General features: G+C 52.7%; 3 protein-coding genes across 5 annotated transcripts; 2 read left to right on the top strand and 1 right to left on the bottom strand.

The window, feature by feature from the left end:
• The first annotated feature begins 201 nt into the window (after positions 1–201).
• CATSPERH (catsper channel auxiliary subunit eta) lies at positions 202–937 on the top strand. 2 transcript variants are annotated; one of them, XM_009008452.5, is made up of 3 exons: positions 202–482; positions 589–688; positions 780–937. In XM_009008452.5, the coding sequence occupies exons 1-3, from the start codon at positions 291–293 to the stop codon at positions 854–856; spliced, it is 369 nt and encodes a 122-aa protein (XP_009006700.1). In that variant the 5' UTR covers positions 202–290; the 3' UTR covers positions 857–937. The 2 variants fall into 2 exon arrangements, with proteins under 2 accessions (XP_009006700.1, XP_078197526.1); XM_078341400.1 differs by having other exon boundaries at positions 202–688.
• ZFPL1 (zinc finger protein like 1) lies at positions 911–5719 on the bottom strand. 2 transcript variants are annotated; one of them, XM_002755522.6, is made up of 8 exons: positions 5563–5719; positions 5150–5259; positions 4724–4835; positions 2681–2874; positions 2504–2576; positions 2225–2371; positions 1869–1986; positions 911–1380 (listed from the first exon to the last, which is right to left on the bottom strand). In XM_002755522.6, the coding sequence occupies exons 2-8, from the start codon at positions 5249–5251 to the stop codon at positions 1194–1196; spliced, it is 933 nt and encodes a 310-aa protein (XP_002755568.1). In that variant the 5' UTR covers positions 5252–5259; positions 5563–5719; the 3' UTR covers positions 911–1193. The 2 variants fall into 2 exon arrangements, with proteins under 2 accessions (XP_002755568.1, XP_035119139.1); XM_035263248.3 differs by lacking the exon at positions 5150–5259.
• Positions 5720–5869: 150 nt separating this feature from the next.
• CDCA5 (cell division cycle associated 5) lies at positions 5870–23683 on the top strand. Its single transcript, XM_054241052.2, is given in 11 exon segments — positions 5870–6008; positions 6210–6304; positions 6383–6448; positions 6528–6563; positions 9912–10346; positions 21380–21493; positions 21860–21951; positions 22239–22337; positions 23091–23157; positions 23290–23440; positions 23443–23683. Coding segments are annotated over 11 exon segments (1398 nt in total). The 5' UTR covers positions 5870–5962; the 3' UTR covers positions 23640–23683.
• Positions 23684–24953: the final 1270 nt, after the last annotated feature.

The following is a 24953-nucleotide window of genomic DNA, read 5'->3' as shown; positions in this document are numbered from 1 at the left end:
GGAAAGTTGAGATGTGCACAAAATCTAGCGTGAGGACAGGACAACTAGGGTTGCTGCCCCTTCGCCATCGCCACGGGCCCCCCCCGGTCTCACAATTCAAAGCACCTCCTACCACTGTGAAGGAGTCCTGCATTGGCTGAAATCAGCCTGTGTTCTAGAATCTTGTCCCCTCTGCTGTCCTTCTGGCTCTAGAATCCCACTGCCACTCCAGGCCAGGCACCCTAGAATCAAAGGCGCTGCTGCTTTTCCTGGGCAGGGCCTGCTTGCTCCAGCTCTCAAGTCTGACTTGCATGTATACTGTGGGCAAGATGCGGCTGCGGGACCGCATCGCCACATTCTTCTTCCCAAAAGGCATGGTGCTCACCACGGCTGCACTGATGCTCTTCTTCCTACACCTGGGCATCTTCATCAGCGACACGCACAACTTCTGCATCACCTACCACTACGACCGCATGAGCTTCCACTACACAGTCGTCCTGATGGTAAGCTCAGGGCAGGGACTCAAGGGCTGGCTGCGGGAGGCCCGAGGGGCTGATGGAAACCCACTGTTGTGTCAGGGGGCCACTCTCCCACTGGATGGGCCTATAGTTCTCCCAGGTGATCAGCATCTGCTGGGCCGCCACGGGGTCACTCTACGCCGAGATGACAAAAAACAAGTACACCTGCTGCTCTGCCATGACCATCCTGAGTGAGTGGCAGGAGCAGGAGGGTGGCAAGGGGGAGCAGGGAGTAGGCAGGGAAGGGTACTGGGGCTGATGGGAGCTCTGTCCCCCACCCAGTCCTCAATGGAGCCATGTTCTTCAGTCGCCTGTCCTTGGAGTTTCTGGCCATTGAGTACCGGGAGGAGAACCACTGAGGCCTGGGGGGTTGAACAGGGCTGAGGAGGGGAAGGAAAAAGCTGCCTCGGGTGTTTTAATAAAGTTGCTGTTTATTGCCACCTGCCAACTCCTTCATGGGGTGAGGGGTGGGAGGCTGGAGACCCAGGGGAGGGCAAGTCAAGACAAATGCTTGACTCACGGGGACTCCAGGCCCGGCCTGCAACCACTCTGGTAAGACTCAGCTTTGGGCCTGGGGTCTTAGTGTCTTAGGCTTGAGGGAGAGAAGCAGTGAAGAGGTGCCCCCAGCCTCCCCACCACCCCGCCTCTCCTCCACCGGAACAAGTCCTAGGCTGACCTAGCCACAAGCAACTGGACTCAGGAGGGGCCCACGCGGATGTGAGGGTTCATGAGCGGGTCCAGGTTGGGATCGCTGTCAGCTGCAGCCCGGCCTAGGCGAGACATGAGGGCAAGGAGGGCCAGGAAGCCCAGCAGCCCCAAGAGCAGCAGCAGCCCCGCCCGCTGGAGCAGGGTCAGCGGCCGCTTCCGAGACCCGGCCCGGCTCCTGGGGGATGAGGGGAAAATCAGGTCAGGCCCCAGCCCCCGGCGGCCCCCACGGCATGGAGAGAAGCCCTGGTCACCACCCATTCCTGAGCCTCTGCCTCCTCATCTGTGCCTCAGGGATGATCACTCCTGTACCTGCCACCGAAGGGTGCTATTGTACAGCTCAGACCAGCGGAAGCACAGGGCTGTGTTCCAAAAACCAAAATGTGTCAGGCATCAGGCAGAGTTAGAAAGATTAGGGGGTGTCAGATCGGGAAGGGGCCTCAATGAGCCTGAATCCAAACCTCCTGTGTGGGAGGCACAGAGACAGCCCCAGAGAGAAACAAACCACAGCTTTTGCTGTGCAGCCAAGGCCTCTCTGCACAGCACCAGGTACTGTTCCTTTCCAGACCAAGTCCCTTTTGTCATGAAACTGTCCCTCCCAAGGCCTCTGGCTCCTACTCCCTCTCTGCCCCTTCCTGGCACTCTGCCCTGCCTGACCCTCTGTACCTTAGCAGCTGGGCCAGCCAACCCAAGGCAGGCCGGCGTCGGTACTTGTCATCGTCACAGTCTCCGTGGAGGCCTGGTGTCCGGTCATCATCCCGTGTGTCATACACCTTCCTTGGGGCTATAGGGTAGAGCCACTAGCATCAGTAGATTCAGGAAAACTGGCCTCTTTGCAAGGGGCTGGGGGGTCACCTGCCTTCCTCAGTCTGGCAGAGCATCTCAGAGTTGTGAGGAAGTAATGGCAGGGCCTGGATTGAGAAAGGTTCCTCCAGGTGGGTCTCTGGATCCTCAAGCTCCCCCCACACAAACCACTACCCCCTTTTTTATCCTTCTGTGACCTGGATAACTCCCAGGCTCACCGTGAGTTGAGGGCTCAGGATTGGCCATGTGGATCACTGTGTGCTGTTCGGGCCGGCCTGGGGAAGCCGGGGGACGGGGGGCCTGGCTGTAGAAGGCTGGGGCAGCAGAGGCGCTGTCTACCTCCTCTGGTCCAGGGCTACTGCTGGCTGTGGGTGGGAAGAGAGCTGTCAGCAGAAGCGGGTAGAGCTGAGGGGTAGAGCATTTGACTGCAGACCAAGAGAGCTGTCAGCGGAGCAGGGAGGCTAAAGCTCAAACAGCCGGTGGAAGCCACCACTTACCATTAAAGCTGGACCAGTCAGAGAAGTTGGAGGTGTTGAGGGGCTCAGGCTCTGGGCTCACCACCTCATCGATCTGGAGGAAGGAATCTGGGTCACCAGGCTGCCTAGTACTGTCCCCACCCACCCATCTAGCTCAGGTGGGGCCCAGGGCAGATGGATGGTCAGAGGGACTCTCACCAGAGGGAGGCCCAGTCCTGCCCGGGCCCAGTTGACTGTGGCCAGCTTCTCTCTCAGTGTGGAGGCTACAGGGCCAGCCAGGTTGCTTGGGGGGAAGATGGGGCCATTGCAGCTGGGGCACTGGTAGCCGGCAGGTGCCGTGTTTCGGGGTAGCTGGGCAGCACGTTCATTGAGGCAGGCCCAGTGAAAGAGATCTTAGGGCCCATGAGACAGAGGAGAAGAGACATGAGGAAGAGGGCACTTAGGGCTCCTAGCCTAGCATCAGCCCCCAGACCACTGTAGGGACATATGAACACATATATGTATACCAGAGTCTTCTCCTCCCCCTTCCCCCCCCTCCCCTAAAGGTCCGTTTCATCAGTGTTCCCTAAAACGTCAGTCTTCTTGGCTACCACCATCTAAGTTCAGGCAGCTGCTACCAATCTGTCCAGTTCACAGGGGTGAGGTTGGGTGGCAAGAAAATGTCACCTCCCGTTGAAGTGAGTCCTCTCTGGGCCTGCACTCATCATACTCTTTGGGCTAATGGCTAATAATGAACAGTTTCCAAAAAGTTCCTCGATATACACACAGGAACATATATATACGTTCATATCCATGTGCACAAATGTACATGTGCTTATAAGCACATACTCAAACATAAGTGGCATTCCCTGTTATCTAGACTATGGGCACCATAGCCCTCACACATACACATCTATATACTCACAGGTTTGCTCACACTCAGGCACCCTCAACCATGCATTCTCTTGCACTCCCACAACATACCTGTATTCATATGTTCACATATGTACATTTACCCATTCACTCACCCCCAAGTACTAATCAACACACTAACACTCATTTGAACACACCATGTTCACTAAATGCCTGCAAGCACACACTTGCAACACACAAGGAGAAACACATAAAGAGCTGTCTCTTGCATGTGCTCCTTCAAAAATGAGCTGTCAGGCGCAGTGGCTCCTGACTATAATCCCAGCACTTTGGGAGGCTGAGGCGGGTGGATCACCTGAGGTTGGGAATTCGAGACCAACCTGACCAACAAGGAGAAACCCTGTCTCTACTAAAAACACAATATTAGCTGGGCTTGGTGACGTATGCCTATAATCCCAGCTACTCAGGAGGCCGAGGAAAGAGAATCGCTTGAACCTGGGAGGCAGAGGTTGTGGTGAGCCCAGATGATGCCACTGCACTCCAGCCTGGACATCAAGAGTGAAACTGTCTCAGAAAAAACCCAAAAAATGAAAACAAAAACTGGAGCTAAGGCTCTTACTCCAGATTCAGGTCAAAGTCATGACACATATGTCTGCTGACTTCTTTTAGCTAACTTTAATGTGGGAAACTCACTTCCTCTCTGTTTAGCCCTGGAATCAGTGTTGGATCCTAAATATCCGAAACCTTGAGAGCTACATGCTGGTCTGGCTAGCTAATAGTCACAGCCACCACCATACCCACAAGCTTGACTGGCTCTCGCTCAACCCTCCAGATTGGCAGTGTTTTAATTTTTAGGAAAGAGGAACTAGGAGCTTTACTATTTTTTTTTTTTTTTTTGAGACAGAGTTTTGCTCTTGATACCCAGGCTGGAGTGCAATGGCAATCTTGGCTCACCACAACCTCCGCCTCCTGGGTTCAGGCAATTCTCCTGCCTCAGCCTCCTGAGTAGCTGGGATTACAGGCACGCGCCACCGTGCCCAGCTACTTTTTGTATTTTTAGTAGAGACGGGGTTTCACCGTGTTGACCAGGATGGTCTCGATATCTTGACCTCGGGATCCACCCACCTCGGCCTCCCAAAGTGTTGGGATTACAGGCATGAGCCACCGCGCCCGGCCTGGAGCTTTACTTTTTAGGAAAGACAGTGAGGCCTAGAAAGGAAGAACAACTTGCCTGAACTTACAGAGCAGGTAAGGAACTTTAACAGAACTAGAATCTGGGCTCTGAGACTTGGGGGAATCACTGTCCTGCTGCTTGAGACGGGCCTGGAAACCAGTCACCAAGCTGGCCCCTGAGGCTGGCCTGATCCCCCCAAGATGCCAGGGCCTCACCATAGCAGACAAGGCGGGTCGTCTCCCGGCTGGCCAGGGGCATGTTGCACAGGCGGCAATTGGGGTTGTAGTCGCTATCCTGGAGCCACTGCAGGTAGGACTGGACGATGCACTGGAGTGGGAGAGAGATGTCACAACTGGTGCTGGTGCTGCTCGGCCTATCACCCCAAGGTCCAACAGCCTCTTTTTCTCTAGTCACAGAGGAGACTCATCCTTTCATTTGTTCAATCAATAAACATTTATTGAGCACATACTGTGTGCCAGACTCTCTCTTGGGGCCAGGGGATATATCAGAGAACAAAATAAACCAAGTCCTTGCCCTCGTGGGGCTTACATTCTAGCGCGGGGCCCCTCATGGATTTGGAGGAAGCCAATACCGCCTGCCCACCCAGTGCCCTGCTCAACCGCTCCCCCTGAAGGCCCCACCTTGGCGTGATTGGCTACCAGGCAGTGTTCGCAGACGTTGACCCGATGTTCGAAGCAGAATAGGTTGGTCACCTTTCTCTTGGGGCACTTACAAAGCCCCATGATCGATCCTGGGAAAGGGAGTTGGTAGGAAGCCAGGTTCTGGTGGCCGCCACTACGCTCTTACCAGCCCAGTTTCCACTTAACTCCCCAACACCTCTCATATTCGCCCCGACCCCAGATTCCTGCTCACTGCCCTTCCTTAGGCGGGAAAACATTCCCAGCATAAGTCCCGCCTCCGGCGACCCCTCAATCCTTCTGGTTTCCGCCCCCGGCCAGGTCCCTCCATCAGCGACTCCCCAATACCACCGGCCCCGCCCCCAAGGCCCCTCCTGAGCCCCACCCCCTCCAAGCCCCGCCCCTTCTCTACAGACCCCAGTCTCTGTGTTTACTGATCGGCCTCTGCACCAGTTCCGAAGGGCGCTAGCGATGATTCGAGGAGCGGTAGGGCAGGGACCACGCTCCCCGAGGCTCCTGCTCCGCTCCCTTCAGCCTCGGCCGTCTCGATTACCCCTCCGCTGCCACGTCTCTTCCGGGTGCGGCGCGCGCTGATGACGCCATCGCACCACTGGGCCACGCCTCTATGACGCTAGACGTGAAGACGGGTGGAAAAGACTGGGGCATGATCCAGGCGCTGCGGACCTCTCGCTTACGTCACTTCCGCTTCCTTCCCCGCAGGGCGGGTAATTCGAAAGTTTCTTGCAGCGAGTGGCCTTCCCGGTTGGCGCGCGCCCGGGGTGGCGGCTCTGGAGGAGCTCGATACGGAGCCTAGTTATGCCTGGGAGGCGAACGCGGTCCGGAGGGGCCGCTCAGCGCTCCGGTGAGCGGAGGGCGCGCGGGAGACATGAGGTCGAGCAGTTTGGGGGACGCGGTCTTGTGAAAGATGGCCCTTCCCTCCGGCTGCTACCGCCGCCGGACGAGGCGCCCTTAAAAGAGCTTGTTTGGGAATCTCGCTTTCTCTAGACTCTGTTCTCTGGACTCTAAGACCTAGAGTCCTCTCGTAACTTTTCTCTCTTTCCAGGGCCAAGGGCCCCATCTCCTGTTAAGTCTGTGCGGAGGTCCCAACGGAAATCAGGTTCTGATCTCCCAAGCATCCCCCCTGAAATCTGGCCGAAGGTGAGCCGCAGGTTTCTCACTTCCTCCCCTTGTCGCCCGTCACCTAATGTAGAGCTCATCTTCATCCTTCTTCTCCAGACACCCAGTGCGGCAGCAATCAGAAAGCCCATCGTCTTGAAGAAGATCGTGGCCCATGCTGTAGAGGTAAAAGCTAAGATAGGATGTTGTGGGTTGGTAGGTGGGCAAAACCAGCTATGTGATCAATTGGTATTGTCACCCGCAGGTCCCAGCTGTTCACTCGCCTCGCAGGAGCCCTAGGGTGAGTTCACTTTAATCTACTTAGTTACGTAAAATCAGGGCCACTCTAGAGCTGGACAGTACACATTGGCTGCTCACATCTGCCCAGGGAGCTGTTTTGCAATACTGCAGTAAGTTTGCCTTTGGGCACCTGCATGCATTGCCAGTCTTCATTACTCCCTGAAGACTTAATACACCTAACTTTTTATGCCTTGTGTACTTCTACCATTTTTCCAGAACTTCTTTTAAAAGCTGAGCTGTGTCTTAACTGCAAGTACTATCTTTCTAATCCATTTTGTCGTCAGTTTTCATTTATGGGTGGTCTAAGGTAAGTCATGTGTATGATATTTTTACAGCTTTAGCAGAAGTTATTATCAAAGGATGTTTCATTTATAGAAAATCTGGGCCAGGTGCAGGGGCTCACGCCTGTAATCCCAACACTTTGGGAGGCCGAGGCAGGTGGATCACTTGAGGTCAGGAGTTCAAGACCAGCCTGGCCAACATGGTGAAACCTCGTTTCTACTAAAAATACAAATACTAGCTGGGCATGGTGCTGAGCCCGTGTAATGTAGCTACTCAGGAGGCCGTGGCAGGAGAATCACTTGAATTTAGGAGGCGGAGGTTGCAGTGAACCATAATCGTGCCATTGCAATCCAGCCTGGGTGACAAGAACAAGACTCTGTGTTTAAAAAAAGCAAAAGCCACTCGCAGTAGCTTACGCCTGTAATCCCAGCACCACTTTGGGAGTCCAAGGCAGGTGGATCATGAGGTCAGGAGTTGGAGACCAGCCTGGCCAACATGGTGAAACCCTGCCTCTACTAAAAATACAAAAATTGGCCAGGCATGGTGGCACATAGTGGCACATGCCTGTAGTCCCAGCTACTCAGGAGGCTGAGGCAGAAGAATTACTTGAACCCGGGAGGTGGAGTTTGCAGTGAGCCAAGATCGTGCCCCCGTACTCCAGCCTGGGTGACAAAGTGAGACTCCATTTCAAAGAAAAAAAAAAAAGGCAAGGGTGTTGCAGACCAAGGAAGCCACGTTTGCAGAGACTGGAAATTTAAAGAAAAATCACAAGGTTTGGGGGATAGCAATTTGTTTAGTGTCTGCAGCAGACCTCAGCAGGGGAGGGAGCACCCTACAGCAGAGCAGATCCTGATGAGGCACAAAAGCCACATTCGGGATTGGGCTTCATTCCTGGATCTGTGGGCAGCCTTTGGAGAGTTCCAGGTAAGGTACAGACGGAGTCAAGTTTGAGTGTTTTAAGAAAGATCCCTCTGGGAGTTGTGGGGTGATTGGTTTGGAGAAGGGCTACCCTGGGCCTCCAAGACCAGTGGGATAACGAAGTTCAGAAACCCTGAAGCGTGAAGGTAAGGGTGGGAGCTAAAGGCAGGATGATACACAGTACCGGGTTCAGAGGGAACTGCTCCCCAGAGCCTTCCCTGACTACCCTTTCCCTATTGCTGTCACATTTCTCCATGTAATTCTCTTAGGCCTTATCAGTTCTTAAGACAGGGTCTTGCTCTGCCACCCAGGCTGGAGCACAGTGGCAAGATTTTGGCTCACTGCACATCTTCCCTCCTCAGCCTCTCAAGTAGCTGGGACTACATTCATACACCACCATGCCTGGCTGATTTTTTGATGTTTTCTCAAATTTTTTTTGTAGAGATGAGGGTTCACTATGTTGCCCAAGCTGGTCTTGAACTTCTGGGCTCAGGTGATCCTCCCACCTTGGCCTCCTGAAGTGTTGGTTATACAGACATGAGCCACTGTGCCTGTCCTTATCGGTTCTTATAGTGTTATTTTCTTGCATGTTTGATGTCTTTCCCTTCCCTCTAAGAACACAGGCACCTGAAGGGTAGGGACTCTTCTTCCCCTAGTAGCCACTCGTTCTTGTGGGTTGATTGAAGATTCATGGGGCATTGAGCAGGGTAAAGCCGCCAGGACCCGAGTGACTGCTTGGCTGTAGAGGATGAGGGAGTAGTTAGTGGTGACTACCAATTTGTTCAGCCTCCCTGGTTTTGTGTGTGTGTTTGTTTGGGGGCGGGGTTCTGAGATGGAGTCCTACTCTGTCACCTAGGCTGGAGTGCAATGGCGCCATCTTGGCTCACTGCAGCCTCTGCCTCATGGGTTCAAGCAGTTCTCATAATTCGGCCTCCCATGTAGCTGGGACTACAGGCACACGGCACTATGCCCAGCTAATTTTTGTATTTTCAGTAGAGACAAGGTTTCACCATGTTGGCCAGAGTGGTCTCAAACTCCTGACCTCAGGCGATCCACCCACCTCAGCTTCCCAACGTGCTGGGATTACTGGTGTGAGCCACCACATCTGGCCACCCATTACCTCTTGAGCTTCATCTTCAGTTTCTGTCCTCTTTCCTTCACTTCAGTCACGCTGGCCTCCTTGTTCTTTACACCGACTAGTATGCTGTGGCCTCAGGATTTTTGCACCTTCTGTTCCCACTGCCTAGAACACTTGGCCATGAGTCACTCCCACACCTCCTTCAAGCTGTACCTCGAATATCACCTCAATGAGGCCTATGTTGACCTTTATCTCTTTACAGTTCTAACCCACCCCAAGCACTCTCTCCTATGTTTTCCTGTAGTGCTTGATACTGCTAACATAATACTGAACTTTCTTACCTGTTTTTCCCTTAGAGTAGGGTAGGGGTTTTCTCTGTTTTATTCCCTGATGTATTCCCAGTACCTGGCACAGGACAGGTAACTGATAAGTACTTATGGACCAAGTGGACGTTTTAGGACAATCCTCCTTAGCTGTGTGGCAGATGGATCATAGCAGGAAAGGACAAAAGCAGGGAGAGCAATCAGAAGGTTGCTGGGACCAGCCTGGGCAACATAATAAGACCTCTTCTCTACAAAGAAACTGACAAAAAAATCAGCCAGACAGAGTGGCACATGCCTGTAGTCCCAGCTACTCAGAGGTTGAGGTAGAAGGATTGCTTGAGCCCTGGAGGCCGAGGCTGCAGTGAGCCATAATCCTGCCACTGTACTCCAGCCTGGGCAACAAGAGTTGAGACCCTGTATCCAAAAACAAAACAGAAAAGATTGCTGACCTGGTCTAGAAGACGCCTAATGAGGGTTTGAGTTGGTCAGAGGGGAAGCTGGATGCTGGGCGCATTTTAGAAACACACCAGCCGGTGGGGGCAAATCCACTTGAGTCACAAACGCAGACTCCGTGTAAGCAATGGTGGGGTGTTTTCTTCTCCCCACATCTCTTTCAGGGTCTGATTTGTTTTTTCCTTAAACTATGTGTCCTGTGGGTGTTTGTTTCCACCCTGAACTTCTTGGGCTTTTCTGGAAGTAAGCGGTGCAGCTAAGTACTGGGGGCATATTCTCTTTTGTCCTGGTGCAGATTGCCTTTTTCTTGGAGAAGGAAAACAAGCCCCCTTGCAGGGAGCTGACTAAGGAGGACCTTTCCAAGATACACAGCGTCCCTGACACTCCCAACACCTCTCCCGTGCTCAACCCTGAGGCTGAGTCCAGCTCCAAGGAGAGAGAGCTGGACGCCAGAGACTTGGAAATGTTTAAGAAAGTCAGGCGTTCCTACAGCCGGCTGGAGACCCTGGGCTCTACCTCCACCTCCACCCCAGGCCGTCGGTCCTGCTTTGGCTTCGAAGGGCTGCTGGGGGCAGAAGATTTGTCCGGAGTCTCACCAGTGGTGTGCTCAAAATTCATCGAGGTCCCCAGGGTTGGTGCAAAGCCTTGGGCCCCAGACACGACTCTCCCTGGAATCTCTCCACCACCCGAGAAGCAGAAACGAAAGAAGAAGAAGATGCCAGAGATACTGGTGAGTGAGAGATGGGGTTTTTCTCTGCTGTGTGCTCCGGGAGATGTGCAGGGCTGGGGCTCTGGCTCTTTTGGGGGATAAGCAGCACCTGCAGGGTGTGGGTGAGCTGCTCCAGCCACTGTGTTCCCTTCTCACTCATCTGCTCCCCATTCTCTTCCTCCAGAAAACGGAGCTGGATGAGTGGGCTGCAGCCATGAATGCCGAGTTTGAAGCTGCTGAGCAGTTTGATCTCCTGGTTGAATGAGATGCAGTGGGGGTGCACCTGGCCAGATTCTCCCTCCTGTCCCTGTACATAGCAACCTCCCTGTGGAGAGGACACTTAGGTTCCCCTCCCCTGGTCTTGTTACTCGTGTGTGTGCTGGTGCCGTGTGTGAGGCCTGTCCACCTTTGAGAGCTTGGGCAGCAGTGGCAGCCATCTTGGTTTCAGGAAATGGGGTCGCCTGGCCCAGCCACTCACTAGTGTCCTGTCTCTTGTCATCCTGTCCTTCCTATCTCCCTAAAGTAGCACAGCCAGTTTCCAGGTGGGCTGCAGACTGGGGAGGAGAATCACTGGCCCAGCCAGAAGTTAAAGGACTGGGGGTTATGGTGAAGGGCACCTCTGCTCTTGTTGGGAATGGTGGCTGCTTAGAAACAGGCCCAGGGGCTCTGCCAGCCTTGGCTTCTCCCTCCTGAGTTGCCTTCAGTTGGCTTTCTTCCTGAGCCCAGCTATGTGAAGAGGTTTTGGATTCTGTGGGTTTTTTCTTCGATTTTGTAGATAGTCCCAGAGAGAATCTGTGGGCTGAGAGCAGTTCTGTCTTGGAGGAAGAAGCTGGACACTCAGCCTGTAGAGTCTGGGTTTTGAAGGACATGGAGGGGGGCCTTATTTGGGTCTCAGACTGTAAGTGTTTACTACCAGAAGCTGTGTTTTCTAGTTGTGGTCTGCTGTTGAGATGTTTGGTAAATGTCAGGTTGATAGGGCGCTGGCTGCCTGGAGCAAAGTGTGCATTTCGGCGTATGGCCACCAGGTGCGGTGAGTTTCTGTGGCTCACAACCTCTGGGCTGGTCCGCTGCACAGGGCCTAGACTGGAGTCTTACCACTCTGCTGCAGGAGTGGAAGGTGGCCCCTCTTGTCACCCACACCCATTTCTTACAATATAAGTTACACAGAGTCTACTTGGCCCTAGAAGAAAAAGTTGGAGGGTCCTAGCCCTACTAGCATTGTGCGACTATGCTTGTAAAATCCTCAGAAGCTTTCCTAGCGCCAGACAGCAGCAGGGGCTTACAGCAGCTTGTTTGTGGCCTCCCTGCCCTCACATGAGACACTGCCTGGGATGCATCTTGTGATCTCTGGACAATTTCCCCACTTTCTCTTCTTTCAATACTGGTAGAAGGTATGGTTTCGGAGGCTGCCCTGCCCCACCTGCTGCATTCCAGGATGTTGGACCTTTTGATGTTTACAAGTTCATGGAAGTAGAAGCTGAGGTGTACAGAAAAGCTGGTGGATAACAGAGAATGCCAGGGAAGATGAGCGCCAGGTCAAGGTACTTGGATGAAATGGCATAGGCTAGGTGGGCCTCAATGAAACCCTCTGCCAGGCCTGGGAGTCCCAGGCCATCTGTTCAACACTCCGTGCTTTGTCAGACCTACAAGCAAACCTAGGTGTCCTTGAGCTGAGCCGTACTGAAGTACTCTCTTCCTCACTGGCTGATGGGGCAAAACTCTTGGGAAATGTCTTAGTCCTACAAAATTGGGGTCACCAGATGATGTGGAGTTGAGATCATCATTGCAAATTTCTCTGTTCTTGAGGAACTGAGTTTAAGGGGGAAATGGGGTTTTGTTGTAGAGTTGGAAAAAACTCTGATTAAAGAGTTTCTGGCTGGGTGCGGGGGCCCACACCTGTAATCCCAGCACTTTGGGAGGCCAAGGCAGGCGGATCACAAGGTCAGGAGTTCAAGACCAGCCCTGGCCAATATAGTGAAACCTCATGTCTAAAAATACAAAAACAAATAGCTGGGCATGGTGGCGGGCGCCTGTAGTCCCAGCTACCTGGGAGGCTGAGGTAGGAGAATCACTTGAACTGGGGAGGTAGAGGTTGCAATGAGCTGAGATTGCACCACTGCATTCCAGCCTGGGTGACACAGCAAGACTCTGTTTAAAAATAAAATAAAAGTTTCTGCCTGTTCATGGACTGTGTTTCTTTTAATAGGTCAAAGGCAGAGCCGAGGGTAGAGTCAGGCCTCCTTTGGGCTGCATCACCAGGGTTGTCCTTCTGTCCAGGGCCTCCCCGCCCCGCTGCCCCCTATTGGCCCCATGGTAGATCACTGTCCTGCCCCATGTCATTTCTGTCCAGTCCCCCATCTGCTCCTCTTCCAAGAGGAAGAAAGTTGGGTCTGGGGTGAGGGTTCTAAGAGCTCCCCCAGGGCCCGGGGGAGATGCCTGGGAAGGAAACACCCTCCTGAGTCCAGCCCTTGTTCCCCCTTCCCTTTCAGGCTCCTTTGAAGGAGCCCGAGTTGCTCATTCTGTGGTCCCGACTGGACATTGTGTAGCAGTAGGTGCTGCGGGACCCCTGGGGAGCTGGTCAGTGATGCTGATGTCTGAAAATTCTCCCACTTGGCCTTAGGTAAGGCTAGGAACCTACAGGCAGAGGGCATAGAGCAGCCTCCCTTCCATCCCATCCTCCACACTCGTACTTGCCTCCTAGTCATCCAGACAAATCAAGGTCATGAAGTTCTCCCCAGACTTAATCTACTTTGACCTCCTTCCCCTACCCAGAGGAGATGGGTCCCCTCTTCAAGGCTAGCCTTTCCACTTTGGCTTTTGGTCCAATTAGCGTTCTAAAACCTTGTTCCTCTTTTTCTTCCAAGTCCTAAATGGCTTTTATTTGCTTTGTTGTTAAAAATTGACAACCAGGCTGGGCACAGTGGCTCACACCTGTAACCCTAGCACTTAGGTTGAGGCAGGAGGATCCTTGAGCTCAGAAATTCAAGACCAGCCTGGGCAACATAGGGAGACCCTGGCTCTACAAAAAATGTAAAAAATTAACTGGCGCATGTCTGTAGTCCCAGCTACTCAGAAGGCTGAGGTTGGAGGATCACCTGAGCCCAGGAGGTCAGGGCTGCAGTGAGCCATGATAATGCCATTACACTCCAGTCTGGGTGACAGAGTAAAGACCCTGTCTCAAAAGACAAAAACAAAAGTCTTGACCAGCATCTGTTGTTAGCTACTACCATTACTCTCTCCTTTTAAGCTTGAAGGAACGTCCAAGTTGCTGTTTACTGGAACCCGGGACCAACTGCAGCTGCTTCCTGCCCCCTATCCGGCCAGCCCCATCCTCCTCAACACCCCCCACCCCACAGCCACTACAGCTGCATAACCTCCTGTGGGTCTCCTTCCCTTTAACCGCTTGTCTCCACACTGTCCACACTGCACCTAGAACACATTTCCTAAGACACACTGATCCTGTTTCTCCCCTCAATTTTTTTTTCTTTTTTTTGCCAATCAGTTTGAGCTTATAAGGTTGCTTAGGTTAGCCTTGAACTCATGACCTCGCCTTCGCAAGCTCCAGGACCTCCGGTGGAGCCACTTTGGACCCCATCTCCCCTCAATTTTTTATTTTTATTTTTGGGATGGAGTTTCAACCTTGTCACCCAGGCTGGAGTGCAGTGGCGTAATCTCAGCTCACTGCGATCTTCGCCTCTTGGGTTCAAGCAATTCTCCAGCCTCGGCCTCCCAAGTAGCTGGGATTACAGGTGCTTACCACCACACCTGGCTAATTTTTGTATTTTTAGTAGAGACAGGATTTCGTCATGTTAGGCTGGTCTTGAACTCCTGACCTCAGGTGATCCACCTACCTCAGCCTCCCAAAGTTCTGGGATTACAGGCCTGAGCCACCATGGCTGGTGCACCTGGCCTATTTCTCCCCTCCTTAAAACTCCCCCCCTTTTTTTGAGACAGTCTGGCTCCATCACCCAGGCTGCACTGCAATAGTGTGATCTGGGCTCACTGCACTCTCCACCTCCCAGGCTCAAGCCATCCTTCTACCCCAGCTGTCCAGGTAGCTAAGGTTACAGGTGCTTGCCACCATGCCCAGCCTTTAAAACCTTTTAATACAATTCCACATCTGAGTGTAAGACCAGAGAAAGTCGAAAGCAGTGATTGGAATAGATTTGTACACCCATGTTCCTAGCAGCATTATTCAACAATAACCAAAAACCCAGAAATGACACAAATGCCTACCAGCAGCTAAATGGATAAAGTGTGACCTATCCATACAGTGGAATATCATTCAGCCTTAAAAAGGAGGAAATGATGGCCGGGCACAATGGCTCATGCCTGTAATCCTAGCACTTTCTGGGCACGGTGGCTCACACCTGTAATCCTAGCATTTCGGGAGGCTGAGGTGGGTGGATTGCCTGAGTTCAGGAGTTTGAGACCAGCCTGGGCAACGTGGTGAAACCCTAACTCTACTAAAATGCAAAACATTAGCTGGGCATGGTGGCATGTGCCTGTAGTCCCAGCTACTCGGGAGGCTGAGATGGGAGAATTGCTTGAACCTGGGAGGTGGAGGTTGCAGTGAGCCAAGATCACACCTCTGTACTCCAGCCTGGGCAACAGGATAAGACTGTCAAAAAAAAAAAAAAAAGAAATTCTGACACATGCTACACATGGATGAATCTGAAGACATTATGCTATGTGAAATGAGCCAGTCACAACAGAAGAAACCATGTATGATTCCATTTATATGAGGTACCTAAAATAGTCAAACTCTCAGAGTCAAAATGGAGAATGGTGGTTTCCAGGGGCTGGGGAGAGGGGTGAATAGAGAGTTCGTGTTGAATGGGTAGAGTTTCAGTTGAGGAAGATGAAATAGTTCTGGAGCCGGTGGTGACGGTTGCATAACAATATATATGTACTTAATGGCACTGAACTGTACATTTAAATTGTTAAAATGGTACATTCTCACATCTGTAATCCCAGCACTTTGGGAGGCCGAGGCAGGTGGATCACGAGATCAAGAGATTGAGACCATCCTGGTCAACATGGTGAAACCCTGTCTCTACTAAAAATACAAAAATTAGCTGGGCATGGTGGTGCACACCTATAATCCCAGCTACTTGGGAGGCTGAGGCAGGAGAATTGCTTGAACCCAGGAGGTGGAGGTTGCAGTGAGCCAAAATCCACCCATGCACTCCAGCCTCTCAACAGAGCAAGACTTCATCTCAAAAAGAAAAAATGCCATTAGAATATGGATAGCAAAAAAGAAAAATGGGCACATTCTGTGTTACGTATCTTACCACAATAAAACAGAAATCTTCACTGACTTCCCATGCTCCGTGCAGCGGGGTAATGGATGGTCGCTGGTGTCTGGCTGCCCAGCAGCGTCTCAGCCTCCAGGCATGGGCTGTCTGCAGGACCCCAGCCCCCTGTGGGAGTGAATATCAGATGCGTGCTCTCCCTGATCCTGGCAACCAGGACCTAAGCTGATCAGATTCTCCACCTGGAGTGACAGGTGTGAAGAGGAATGAAGGCACCACCTGTCCAGCAGTGTCTGGTGTGAGGAATGTGAGTTTGCTTATCTGCAGGCCCTCCCCATGTCCTGGTTCTGGCAGTCAGCACCTCACAGTGTCTGCCCTTCGAAGTCTCTTCTTCCCACGAGTTCTGTCACTCCTCAGCATCCTGCCAATAAACTCCTTTTCACTCAAATCAGCCAGCATTGTTTCCTGTTAGCACCCCAGAACCCTGGCTGGTCTAGGGGGCCCCTGACACCTTAGCGGGGCTCATGAAAACTCCAGGCCGAGGTGGATGTCCAGGCTTCAGCCCACAGACCTACCAAAGGCCACTAGCTGCTCGGAGGTCCCTGCCTCTGAACCTTCAGTTAGACTGCTCTCTGCCTCTTGTGTCTTTCCCCACTCCGGGGTCACCTGGGGAGCCCTGCGTCATTAAGTCTGGCTCACATGTCCCCCTTGCTGAGCCTTTCCTCCCCACCTGCCCCACCACAGTGGAAGCAAAGAGAACAGGTTCTGGAATCCAACTGGGTTCGAAGCCTAGCTCTGCCAGTTTCTAGCTGTATGACCCCAGGCAAGTGATAATAATTAGCCTCTGCTGTGCCTGTTTCCTTATCTGTAAAATGGGGACAATAATGATACCTATGCCATAGTGTTTAAAAATGAATGGGATAGCTGGACAAGGTGACGTGTGCCTGTAGTCCCAGCTACTCGGGAGGCTGAGGTGGGAGGATTGCTTGAGCCCAGGAGTTCTGGGCTGTAGTGTGCTATGCACTAAGTTCGGCATCAATATGGTGACCTCCTGGGACCACCAGGTTGCCTAAGGAGGGGTGAACTGGTCCAGGTCAGAAAGAGAGCAGGTCAAAACTCCCGTGCTGATCAGTAGTGGGATCGTGCCTGTGAATAGCCACTGCACTTCCAGCCTGGGCAACATAGCGACACCCCTGTCTCTTAAAAAAAAAAAAAAAAATAGAATGAGATAGCTGGCCAGGTGCGATGGCTCACACCTGTAATCCCAGCACTTTGGGATGCCGAGGTGGGTGGATCACCTGAGGTCAGGAGTTCAAGACCAGCCTGGCCAACATGGTGAAACCCCATCTCTACTAAAAATACAAAAATTAGCCGGGCATGGTGGCAGGTGCCCGTAATACCAGCTACTTGGGAGGCTGAAGCAGGAGAATTGCCTGAACCTGGAGCAGCAGCAGGGGCGGGTGGAGGTAGCAGTGAGCCAAGATCATGACGCCACACTCCAGTCTGGGCAAAAGAGCAAAACTGTCTCAAAAAAAAAAAAAAGAAGATACTACAAGTACTTAGTGCATGGTCAGTGCTCAATGAACAATTTTCAAGTCAAACTGATCATTCCCTCCATTTTTAAGTCCCAGAAGCCTACACGGACCTATCAGAACACCTTCAAGCTCCATTCTGTCTGCTCCTCACACGTTCACACAGTAGCTGTGAGCTCCCTCAGACTGGAGACAGGGTCATATTTGTTTTTGTCCCCCCAGGGTCCAGGCATGTCATGAAGTAAGTGGCTGTGGTGGTTTCCCACCAGCCTGCGTAGTTGTGCCCCTCCAGTGGGAGCTGGGGACAGAGGCTTCAGAGAGCCTCTGAATGCCCGGTTGGAGGGGCACAGATGGAGTCGAGCGATGGTGCCTGGCAGCCTGCCTCAGGCATGACCTCCCACAGGTACAAATTCTGGTCCCACCAGCGTGCATGTGAGGACTGAAGCCAGCCCCATGGCTCACAGCTGTCCCCACTTCTTGGAAAGTGGACTTCACCCTCCCTCTCCACAGGGCACGTCCCCACACAGCCTATGGACCCCTGCCTCCTCACCTGGGTCCTCAGCCCGGTGGCCCACCACCCCTTCAGACGAGGCCTTGGCTCAAGCCTGGTGGTTCTCCCAACACGGGAGCCTAGACCAGCCTGCCTTCCCCTCCACAGTGTGGCTGACAGCTTGGCAGGCTCTCTGACAGCCACCTGCTTGAGGATCAGTCCACCTCCAGCCGTGACTCTTCTCCAGCCAGTTTTCTCTTCTGAAAAGTGGGGCCAATTCCTTCCCTCTAACGGAGTTGGTTGGGGGCTGTTTTCCAGATTGATGGTCACATGCAAAGCAGCTAGCACAGTTCCTCCTCATAAATTGCTAGCAGCATTTTACGCAGCCCTGTGATTAACCCCTTAAAGGAGGAGATTCATTTTTGTACCTTCTCAACATTCAGGGAAGGACCTTGAACAAAGTTAGGGCTCAATCAATATTTGTGGAGTTGAATTCCCATTTCACAGAGTAGGAAGCTGAGCCTGAGTTCCTGCAGCTGCCCCATCTATGAGCGGCAGAGCAGGACTCAAATCTGCGTCCTGAGCTATCTTCTGTCCGCATCTGAGTAAACACTTGTCTGTGCTTGGCTGGTGGGACCCTGAGGGGACCCCAGTCCTGTCTGTCTGTCTATCTGCTCATCCTCACCTACCAACTGGTAACCATGGAGCTTTTCATGCTTCCCAGTGTCCTCTGATGGGCACTAATATGTGGGCATGGTGTTAAGAGTTGCTAGATTTAGCAAAAAAATACAGGATGCCCAGTTAAGCCTGAATCTTGGATAAACAACACAATTTTTTCAGAATAAGCCTGTCCCTGGCCAGGTGCGGTGGCTCACACCTGTAATTCCAGCACTTTGGGAGGCTAAGGTGCGTGGATCAGGAGGTCGGGAGTTCAAGACCAGCCTGGCCAAGATGGTGAAACCCTGTCTCTACTAAAAATACAAAAAATTAGCCGGGCATGGTGGCGGACACCTGTAATCCCAGCTACTCAGAAGGCTGTGGCAGAGAATTGCTTTAATCCAGGAGGCAGAGGTAGCAGTGAGCCTCGATCGAGCCACTGCACTCCTGCCTGGGTGACAGTGAGAGTCTGTCTCAAAAATAATAATAATAAATAAGCGTGTCCCTGCCAGGCGTGGTGGCTCACGCCTGTAGTCCCAGCACTTTGGGAGGCCAAGGTGGGTGGATCATGAGGTCAGGAGATCGAGACTATCCTGGCTAACACACTGAAAATCTGTCTCTACTAAAAATACAAAAAATTAGCCAGGCATGGTGGCACACACCTGTAGTCTGAACCACTCAGGAGGCTGAGGCAGGAGAATTGCTTGACTCCAGGAGGCGGAGGTTGTAGTGAACCAAGATCTGCACTACTACACTCCAGCCTGGGTGACAAAGCAAGACTTGTCTCAAAAAAAAAAAAAAAGAATAAGCATGTCCCAAATCAGAGAAATAACAGATAGTTTTCTAGTACAAGTATGTCCCATGCCACATATGGGATATGCATATGTGGGTTGAGCATCCCTAATCTGAAAATCCAAAAACTGAGCACTGCCATGACATTCACTGTAGTATTTTGGATTCTGGATTTTCAGATTAGGGATGCTTAACTGGTGTAATGCTAATATGCCAAAATCCTAAGAAATCTGAAATCCAAAACACTTCTAGATAGGCATTTCGGATAAGAAATTCCCTTCAAGATGAAATTCGGGTGGGGATATTAAAGATAAAACTGAGACCAGTTTGGGCAACATGGTGAAAACCTGTCTCTACAAAAAATACACAAATTAGCTGGGTGTGGTGGCAGGTCTACAGTTATAGCTACTCGGGAGGCTGAGGTGGGAGAATTGCCCGAGCCTGGGAAGTCGAGGCTGCAGTGAGCTAGGAGGGCGCCGCTGCACTCCAGCCTGGGCGACAGAGTGGAACCCTGTCTCAAAAGCAAATACATAATAAAGTCTCAAAAAAATTCATTATCTGAGATTCCAGTTTAACCTGGCATTCTGTGTTTTATTTGGCAACGCTACGTGGGTACAATGGTACCTGGCCCATTCTATAGTAAGTGTGTCAGGGTCTCATGCACACCTTCTCCAGGATTAACTCAGTTTAGACACTTGTCACACGCAGCCACCAACTTCTTCACTTCCAAAACCCTTGGCAATTCTCCCCCCAGTGCCTCCCTCCTTCCACCCACCCTCTGAACTGTGGCCAAACAGCCCACATAGACAGACTCACAAAGATCCCCATACCTCCTCATCCCCAGAGGGCTACAGCCCAGGCCCTGCTGTGGGCCCTTCGCAGGACCCCACAGCTCTTGCTCTGGATTCCCCTGCGTTCTTGTTTGAGACCAGGCGGCACATCCTCCATGTAGTCTTTCCGGAGCTCCAAAGCAGAGGGCATGACTCCCTCTTCTTGCAGCCTCTCTGTACAGACCTCTTGTGGCTCATCCCCATGCACTGTGGTCATCTGCAAACCTGAGCCTCCCCCATCCTCCAGGAACTTCTCCTGGGCAGAACCAGGTTGCGTCCATCTATATGTTCCCAGGACCTATGCCATAGGCAATGTGCCTGTAAGCGCGTGAGTGAATGTATCCCAGCATGTGAGTAAGTCTTTGTTTCCTTACCATTTCTTATATTTGGGCCTTTTAGGCCACTTCCAGTTTTTCTTCATGGTGCAAATCAGCTATTGTGGTCGTCCGTGTGAGTTGCTTTTATTTGGAGTTGTTTCTTTAAGCCTAGTTTGCAAAGTGAGTTTCTCAGAGGCATGACTCTTGATCGATCGTTCCGCAGCCAGGTTCCCCTGGTGACAGAGCTGCCTATTCTCCAGCAGCCCTACTACGCTGGACTCAAGGACTTTCTGGGGTTACAGGGCCCTCTGCAGAGTGTCGGTTTATATCACGTGGTCAGGAATTGTGTAATTTTAGGCTGCCTAGAAAGGTACAATATAACACAGCCACAAGCCTATGCCACAAGTCCACGGGGATCTAGAGGCGCAGGGGGGCTCAGTGTGAAGAAGAACCATGTCTGTGGTTACTTGGCCAGAAGATGCACAGGATTCTGAAAAATACCAGGGTGAAAAATGGCAACAATTCTATTAACTTCAGCCTTTTTTTTTTACCTGAGAGTCTTGCTCTGAAGCCCAGACTGGAGTGCAGTGGTACAAACACAGCTGAGTGTAGCCTTGACTTCCGAGGCTCAAGTGATCCTCCCACCTCAGCCTCCCAAGTAGCTGAGACTACAGGCACCCGCCACCATGCCCAGCCAATGTTTACATTTTTTGTAGAGATGGGGGTCTTGCTATGTTGCCCAGGCTGGTCTCTAACTCCTGGGCTCAAGCAATCCTTCCTCCTGCCTTGGCCTCCAAAGGTGCTGGGATTACAGGTGTGAGCCACTGCATTCAGCCTCAAAATATTTTCAGTGTGTAGTTTGGTAGGATTGCCGGATAAAATCCAGGACACCTAGTTAAATTTGCATTTCAAATCAACAGTGAACTGTTTGTTAGTACAGAGTATCCCAAACATTGTGTGAGACGGATAATGATAAAGTATCCATTTTCAGCTGAAATTCAGATTTCACTGGGCAGCCTGTGTTGTATTTGTTAAATCTAGCAACTTCACTTTGAGAGGGTCTGGCTTACTGGACAGAGCTGGTGGTAGACACTCCCCAGGCTGGAAGCTGCCCCACAAAAACAAGACCAGTCCAGAAAGGGTTTGGGGGTGTGGTAGATGTGGGCTTCTGTTTCCCTCAGTCTCTTAGGGGCGGACAAAGAGCCTACTCCAAGCTGGTCAAGAAGCCAGTGGTGCAGCCTATTGAGAAGCAGGAACCCAAGGACCCTCAGGCTTCCGAGGAACGGAACACAGAGGTGACAGGAAGCCCCAGGGCCTCCCAAGGCAGCAGCCAGGGGAGGCAGGAGAGCTGGAGAAATTCTTCCTGTGTCCGAATGGAGGCCTGAACAACCCGTTGTCACACCCAGCCTCCAGCTGTCAGTGTCCAGGCCTGGCTCCTGGGCTCAGGGCTGAGGAACGGGTGCAGGGGAGTTCAGCAGTGGAGGGCCTCCTGGACAGCTCCCATTCACATCTCCTGTCACACTTTCTCTACAGGGTGGGGGATACAGATGACAGGGCCCCTACAAAGCAGGGAGATGGAAAGGACGGGGGCATGGGAGGACCCAGGCTCTTGGGTGAGCTGCCTCGTCCCTCTCCATCACCTTGTCACCTTCTCTGCAAAGCCACCTTCCTCAGAACAGCTGGAACCTACCATCACGTTCCTGTTTACACTCCTGAACACGTCTGAGCCCACTGAGCCCCAAGACCCTGAATCGTAAGGCTGCATGAGAGAGAGAGAGTGTGTGTGTGTGTGTGTGTGTGTGTGTGCACATGCAGGCGCATGCAGGCATGTGAAAAACAGGGAGGCGGATGGTGCTTCTCCCACCCCCATACCCAGAAACATTCAAACCTGGGCCAGGACTCAGCCTTGGGCTGTGCAGAGAGGAAGCCCAGAGAGGCCTGATGGGGCCTGGGCCTTCGGCTGGACACCCCCACGCTGCCCACCCTCCTCTGCCATCCCCTAGAGCCTCTGGCCTGACCTTCCCTGCCCACTTGCTCCAGGGACTCAGAGATCCAGGAGTACTGGTTCCTAGATCAGGAAGGCTGGGGCCCCCAGCAGACCACAAAGGAGATCAGGCATTTGCAGAATGACTGCATGAGGTAAGTTGGTTGGGCAAGTGGGGGCAGGTAGGGTGACAGGGCTTCCCCCAGCCGAGGCAAGGCCTGGCTTTCAGGTAAGGGCCCACGTGCTTGTTGAGCGGGTATTCAGGAACCCCCCACCTTTAATTGTCCAAGAACTTGAGTGGTTCAGTCTTGGGGAGGGACTTGTTCCCTGAATGTCAGGGTCTGGAGCTGGGGTCTGCACAATCCCATGGCCACTCACCCCTCTGGGGTAATGCCGGGGTCAGAGCCCCACCTGTCAGCAGCGGTGCTGGGTCGGGGTGGGGCATGGCAGAGGCTTCCAGAGTCTTCCTGATCTAGGAACCAGAACTAAGTGACCTAAGTGACCCATTCATACACAGCTGACTTGGAGCACGTAGGCGGGGCTGGTTCCAGTGCTGACCCTGTCCCTGGGGCCACAGAGAATCCTGTTTCAACCCTGTCTACAGCCCAAAGGGGCGGCTAGCCCTATACCACCCACCCTTCCAACGGGAGCCTCAGAGGGTTTCTAGCCCAGCCATAGAAGCAGCCTGCCCTGCTCTTGCAAAGGAAGACAAAAAGCATTAGTCTCTGTCTGGGTCCCCCGCTACCAATCACTCAGAGAGAACAATTCCCATCCCACCTGTGGTTTTGCCGGGACAGGAAGACTGGTGACGCTGGTCCCAGGTGGCTGATGCAGGAGGTGGGGGGGGGGTGCTGCCTGGAACAGGAGCCTGGGGGCTGAGGTGGAAGGGGTCTCTTTCTCAACCCTAGGCTTCGGGAGTCACTGAAAGCTACCCAAGCATGCAACCTGGCCCTGGGGGAGAAGCTGCAAAACCTGGTGAGCCCCTGAGCCAGGACCCCCTTTCTTTGTCTTGCCCCCTCCCTGCCTCCCAGCCCAGCTCTGCTAGAGGGGTCTCAGGTTGTCCAGCAGGCCGGCTACCCACCTCGGGCCCTGCAACCCTTTGTCCAGCCCACCTTGTTGTATCGGAGCCTGAAGGAGGGAGCCCAGGCGATCCAGGAGGAGGCCCAGGCCATCCAGGATGAAGTGAAGGCCCTGCGGAAGGAAACCCAGGCTCTGCTGAAAGTGGCTCTGCTCAGGTGTGTGGGCAGCCGTGGGGCAGGGAGGGAGGAGGCGGCTGCCCCAGGCTGCTCACTCGAGCTGTCCCTGCCTGCAGTGACCCAAACCCTGAGAAGGCAGATCTCTTCATGCTGCCTGACCTGCCTCACGACCACAGAGACCAGGGTCAGGCCCGGCTGGACCCCAGGCCAGAGGTCGGACACGTCTTCGAGAGGCCTGTCCATCAGCCAGCTCCTCCCTAGGTCCCGGCAATAAACTTGGAAACTGAACTTCAGCTCCACCGCCTGTCTGTGGGCCCTGGGCCTCAGATGGGGAGCAGGAGGTCACCAAGTCCGTACTGAGCTCAGCCCCTCAGCCACCCTCTGACATTACTTCCACTCCCTTAGTTCACTCATCCTGGATCTACCCACTCCCCCACATGGCCCTGCCCTCCCCGCCACCCCTCACAGACGGTTCCAGAGCTGGTTTTTGTCAGCCTTGAGATGAGAGCTCAAGGACGATGTTCCCTGCCCTCCATAAGCACTGGGGTGAGGCTGGAAAGGGGCCACAGCCGCTCCCCAGAGGATCCAGGCGCCTTGCTCTAACTCCAAAGTGCAGAAGGACACTGGGGTGGGGGTGGGGGTGGGATAGAGGAAGAGCCACTACCCATCTGGTTACCTTGGAAAAGCCCCTTCCCTTTCGTAAGTCATGGGGTTGGGGGGAAGAGAGAGGGGTGGCAATTCCTCAAGGGCCAGAATCCTACACCCCTTAGGCCTAGAGATACATAACAATTTTGAGTTTCACCCCCCCACCCAGGGACCCTCTGGCCCCAGGCCTCCTGGGAGCCCCCAGCCCCTCTCCACCAATGTGGCTACAAAACAGAAGAACACAAAAAACTGGCACATACATAGTCAAGGGGGAGAAAGGAATCTTTTTTTTTCCTTTTTTATTATTATTTTTTATTTTCCTCTTTTTTTCTTTAGTTTTTTTTTTTTTTCTTTTGAATCACATTAAATGGAAAGGGAAGGAATCTTGATAGAAGATTGCTAAATTACATCAAAAGTGGTTAATATTCCTTAGTATTCTACAGAGCATTTATTTTTTAAATCCCATAACCTGGGCTGGGCATGGTGGCTCACACCTGTAATCCCAGCACTTTGGGAGGCTAAGGTGGGCGGATCACCTGAGGTCAGGAGTTCGAGACCAGCATGGCCAAAATAGCAAAACCTGGTCTCTATTAAAAATACAAAAAGTAGCCAGGTGTGGTGGTGTGGGCCTATAATCCCAGCTACTTGGGAGGCTGAGGCACAAGAATCACTTGAATCCAGGGGCGGAGGCTTCAGTGCACCAAGGTGACACCACTGCACTCCAGCCTGGGTAACAGAGCGAGACTTGGTCTCCAAAATAAAAAAAAATTCGCTGGGTGTAGTGGCAAATACTGTAATCCCAGTTACTTGGGAGGCTGAGGCAGGAAAATCACTTGAATCCAGGAGGCGGAGGTTGCAGTGAGCCGAGATCACACCATTGCACTCCAGTCTGGGTGACAAGAGCGAAACTCTGTCTCAGAAAAAAAAAAA

This window comes from Callithrix jacchus, chromosome 10 (genome assembly GCF_049354715.1).
Source record: "Callithrix jacchus isolate 240 chromosome 10, calJac240_pri, whole genome shotgun sequence".
NCBI classification, from domain to species: Eukaryota; Metazoa; Chordata; class Mammalia; order Primates; family Cebidae; genus Callithrix; species Callithrix jacchus.
This window is presented reverse-complemented; position numbering and strand designations above follow the sequence as displayed.

Bases quoted from the DNA above. Each gene is read 5' to 3' on its own strand.
- ZFPL1 (XM_002755522.6), bottom strand. From the start codon at position 5,251: ATGGGGCTTTGTAAGTGCCCCAAGAGAAAGGTGACCAACCTATTCTGC. The intron at 4,836-5,149 runs GTGGGGCCTTCA...CTCCCACTCCAG, and splicing joins TGGTAGCCAATCACGCCAAG to TGCATCGTCCAGTCCTACCT. The intron at 1,381-1,868 runs GTACAGAGGGTC...CTCATCCCCCAG, and splicing joins TGGCTGGCCCAGCTGCTAAG to GAGCCGGGCCGGGTCTCGGA.
- CATSPERH (XM_078341400.1), top strand. From the start codon at position 291: ATGTATACTGTGGGCAAGATGCGGCTGCGGGACCGCATCGCCACATTC. The intron at 689-779 runs GTGAGTGGCAGG...TCCCCCACCCAG, and splicing joins CTCTGCCATGACCATCCTGA to TCCTCAATGGAGCCATGTTC.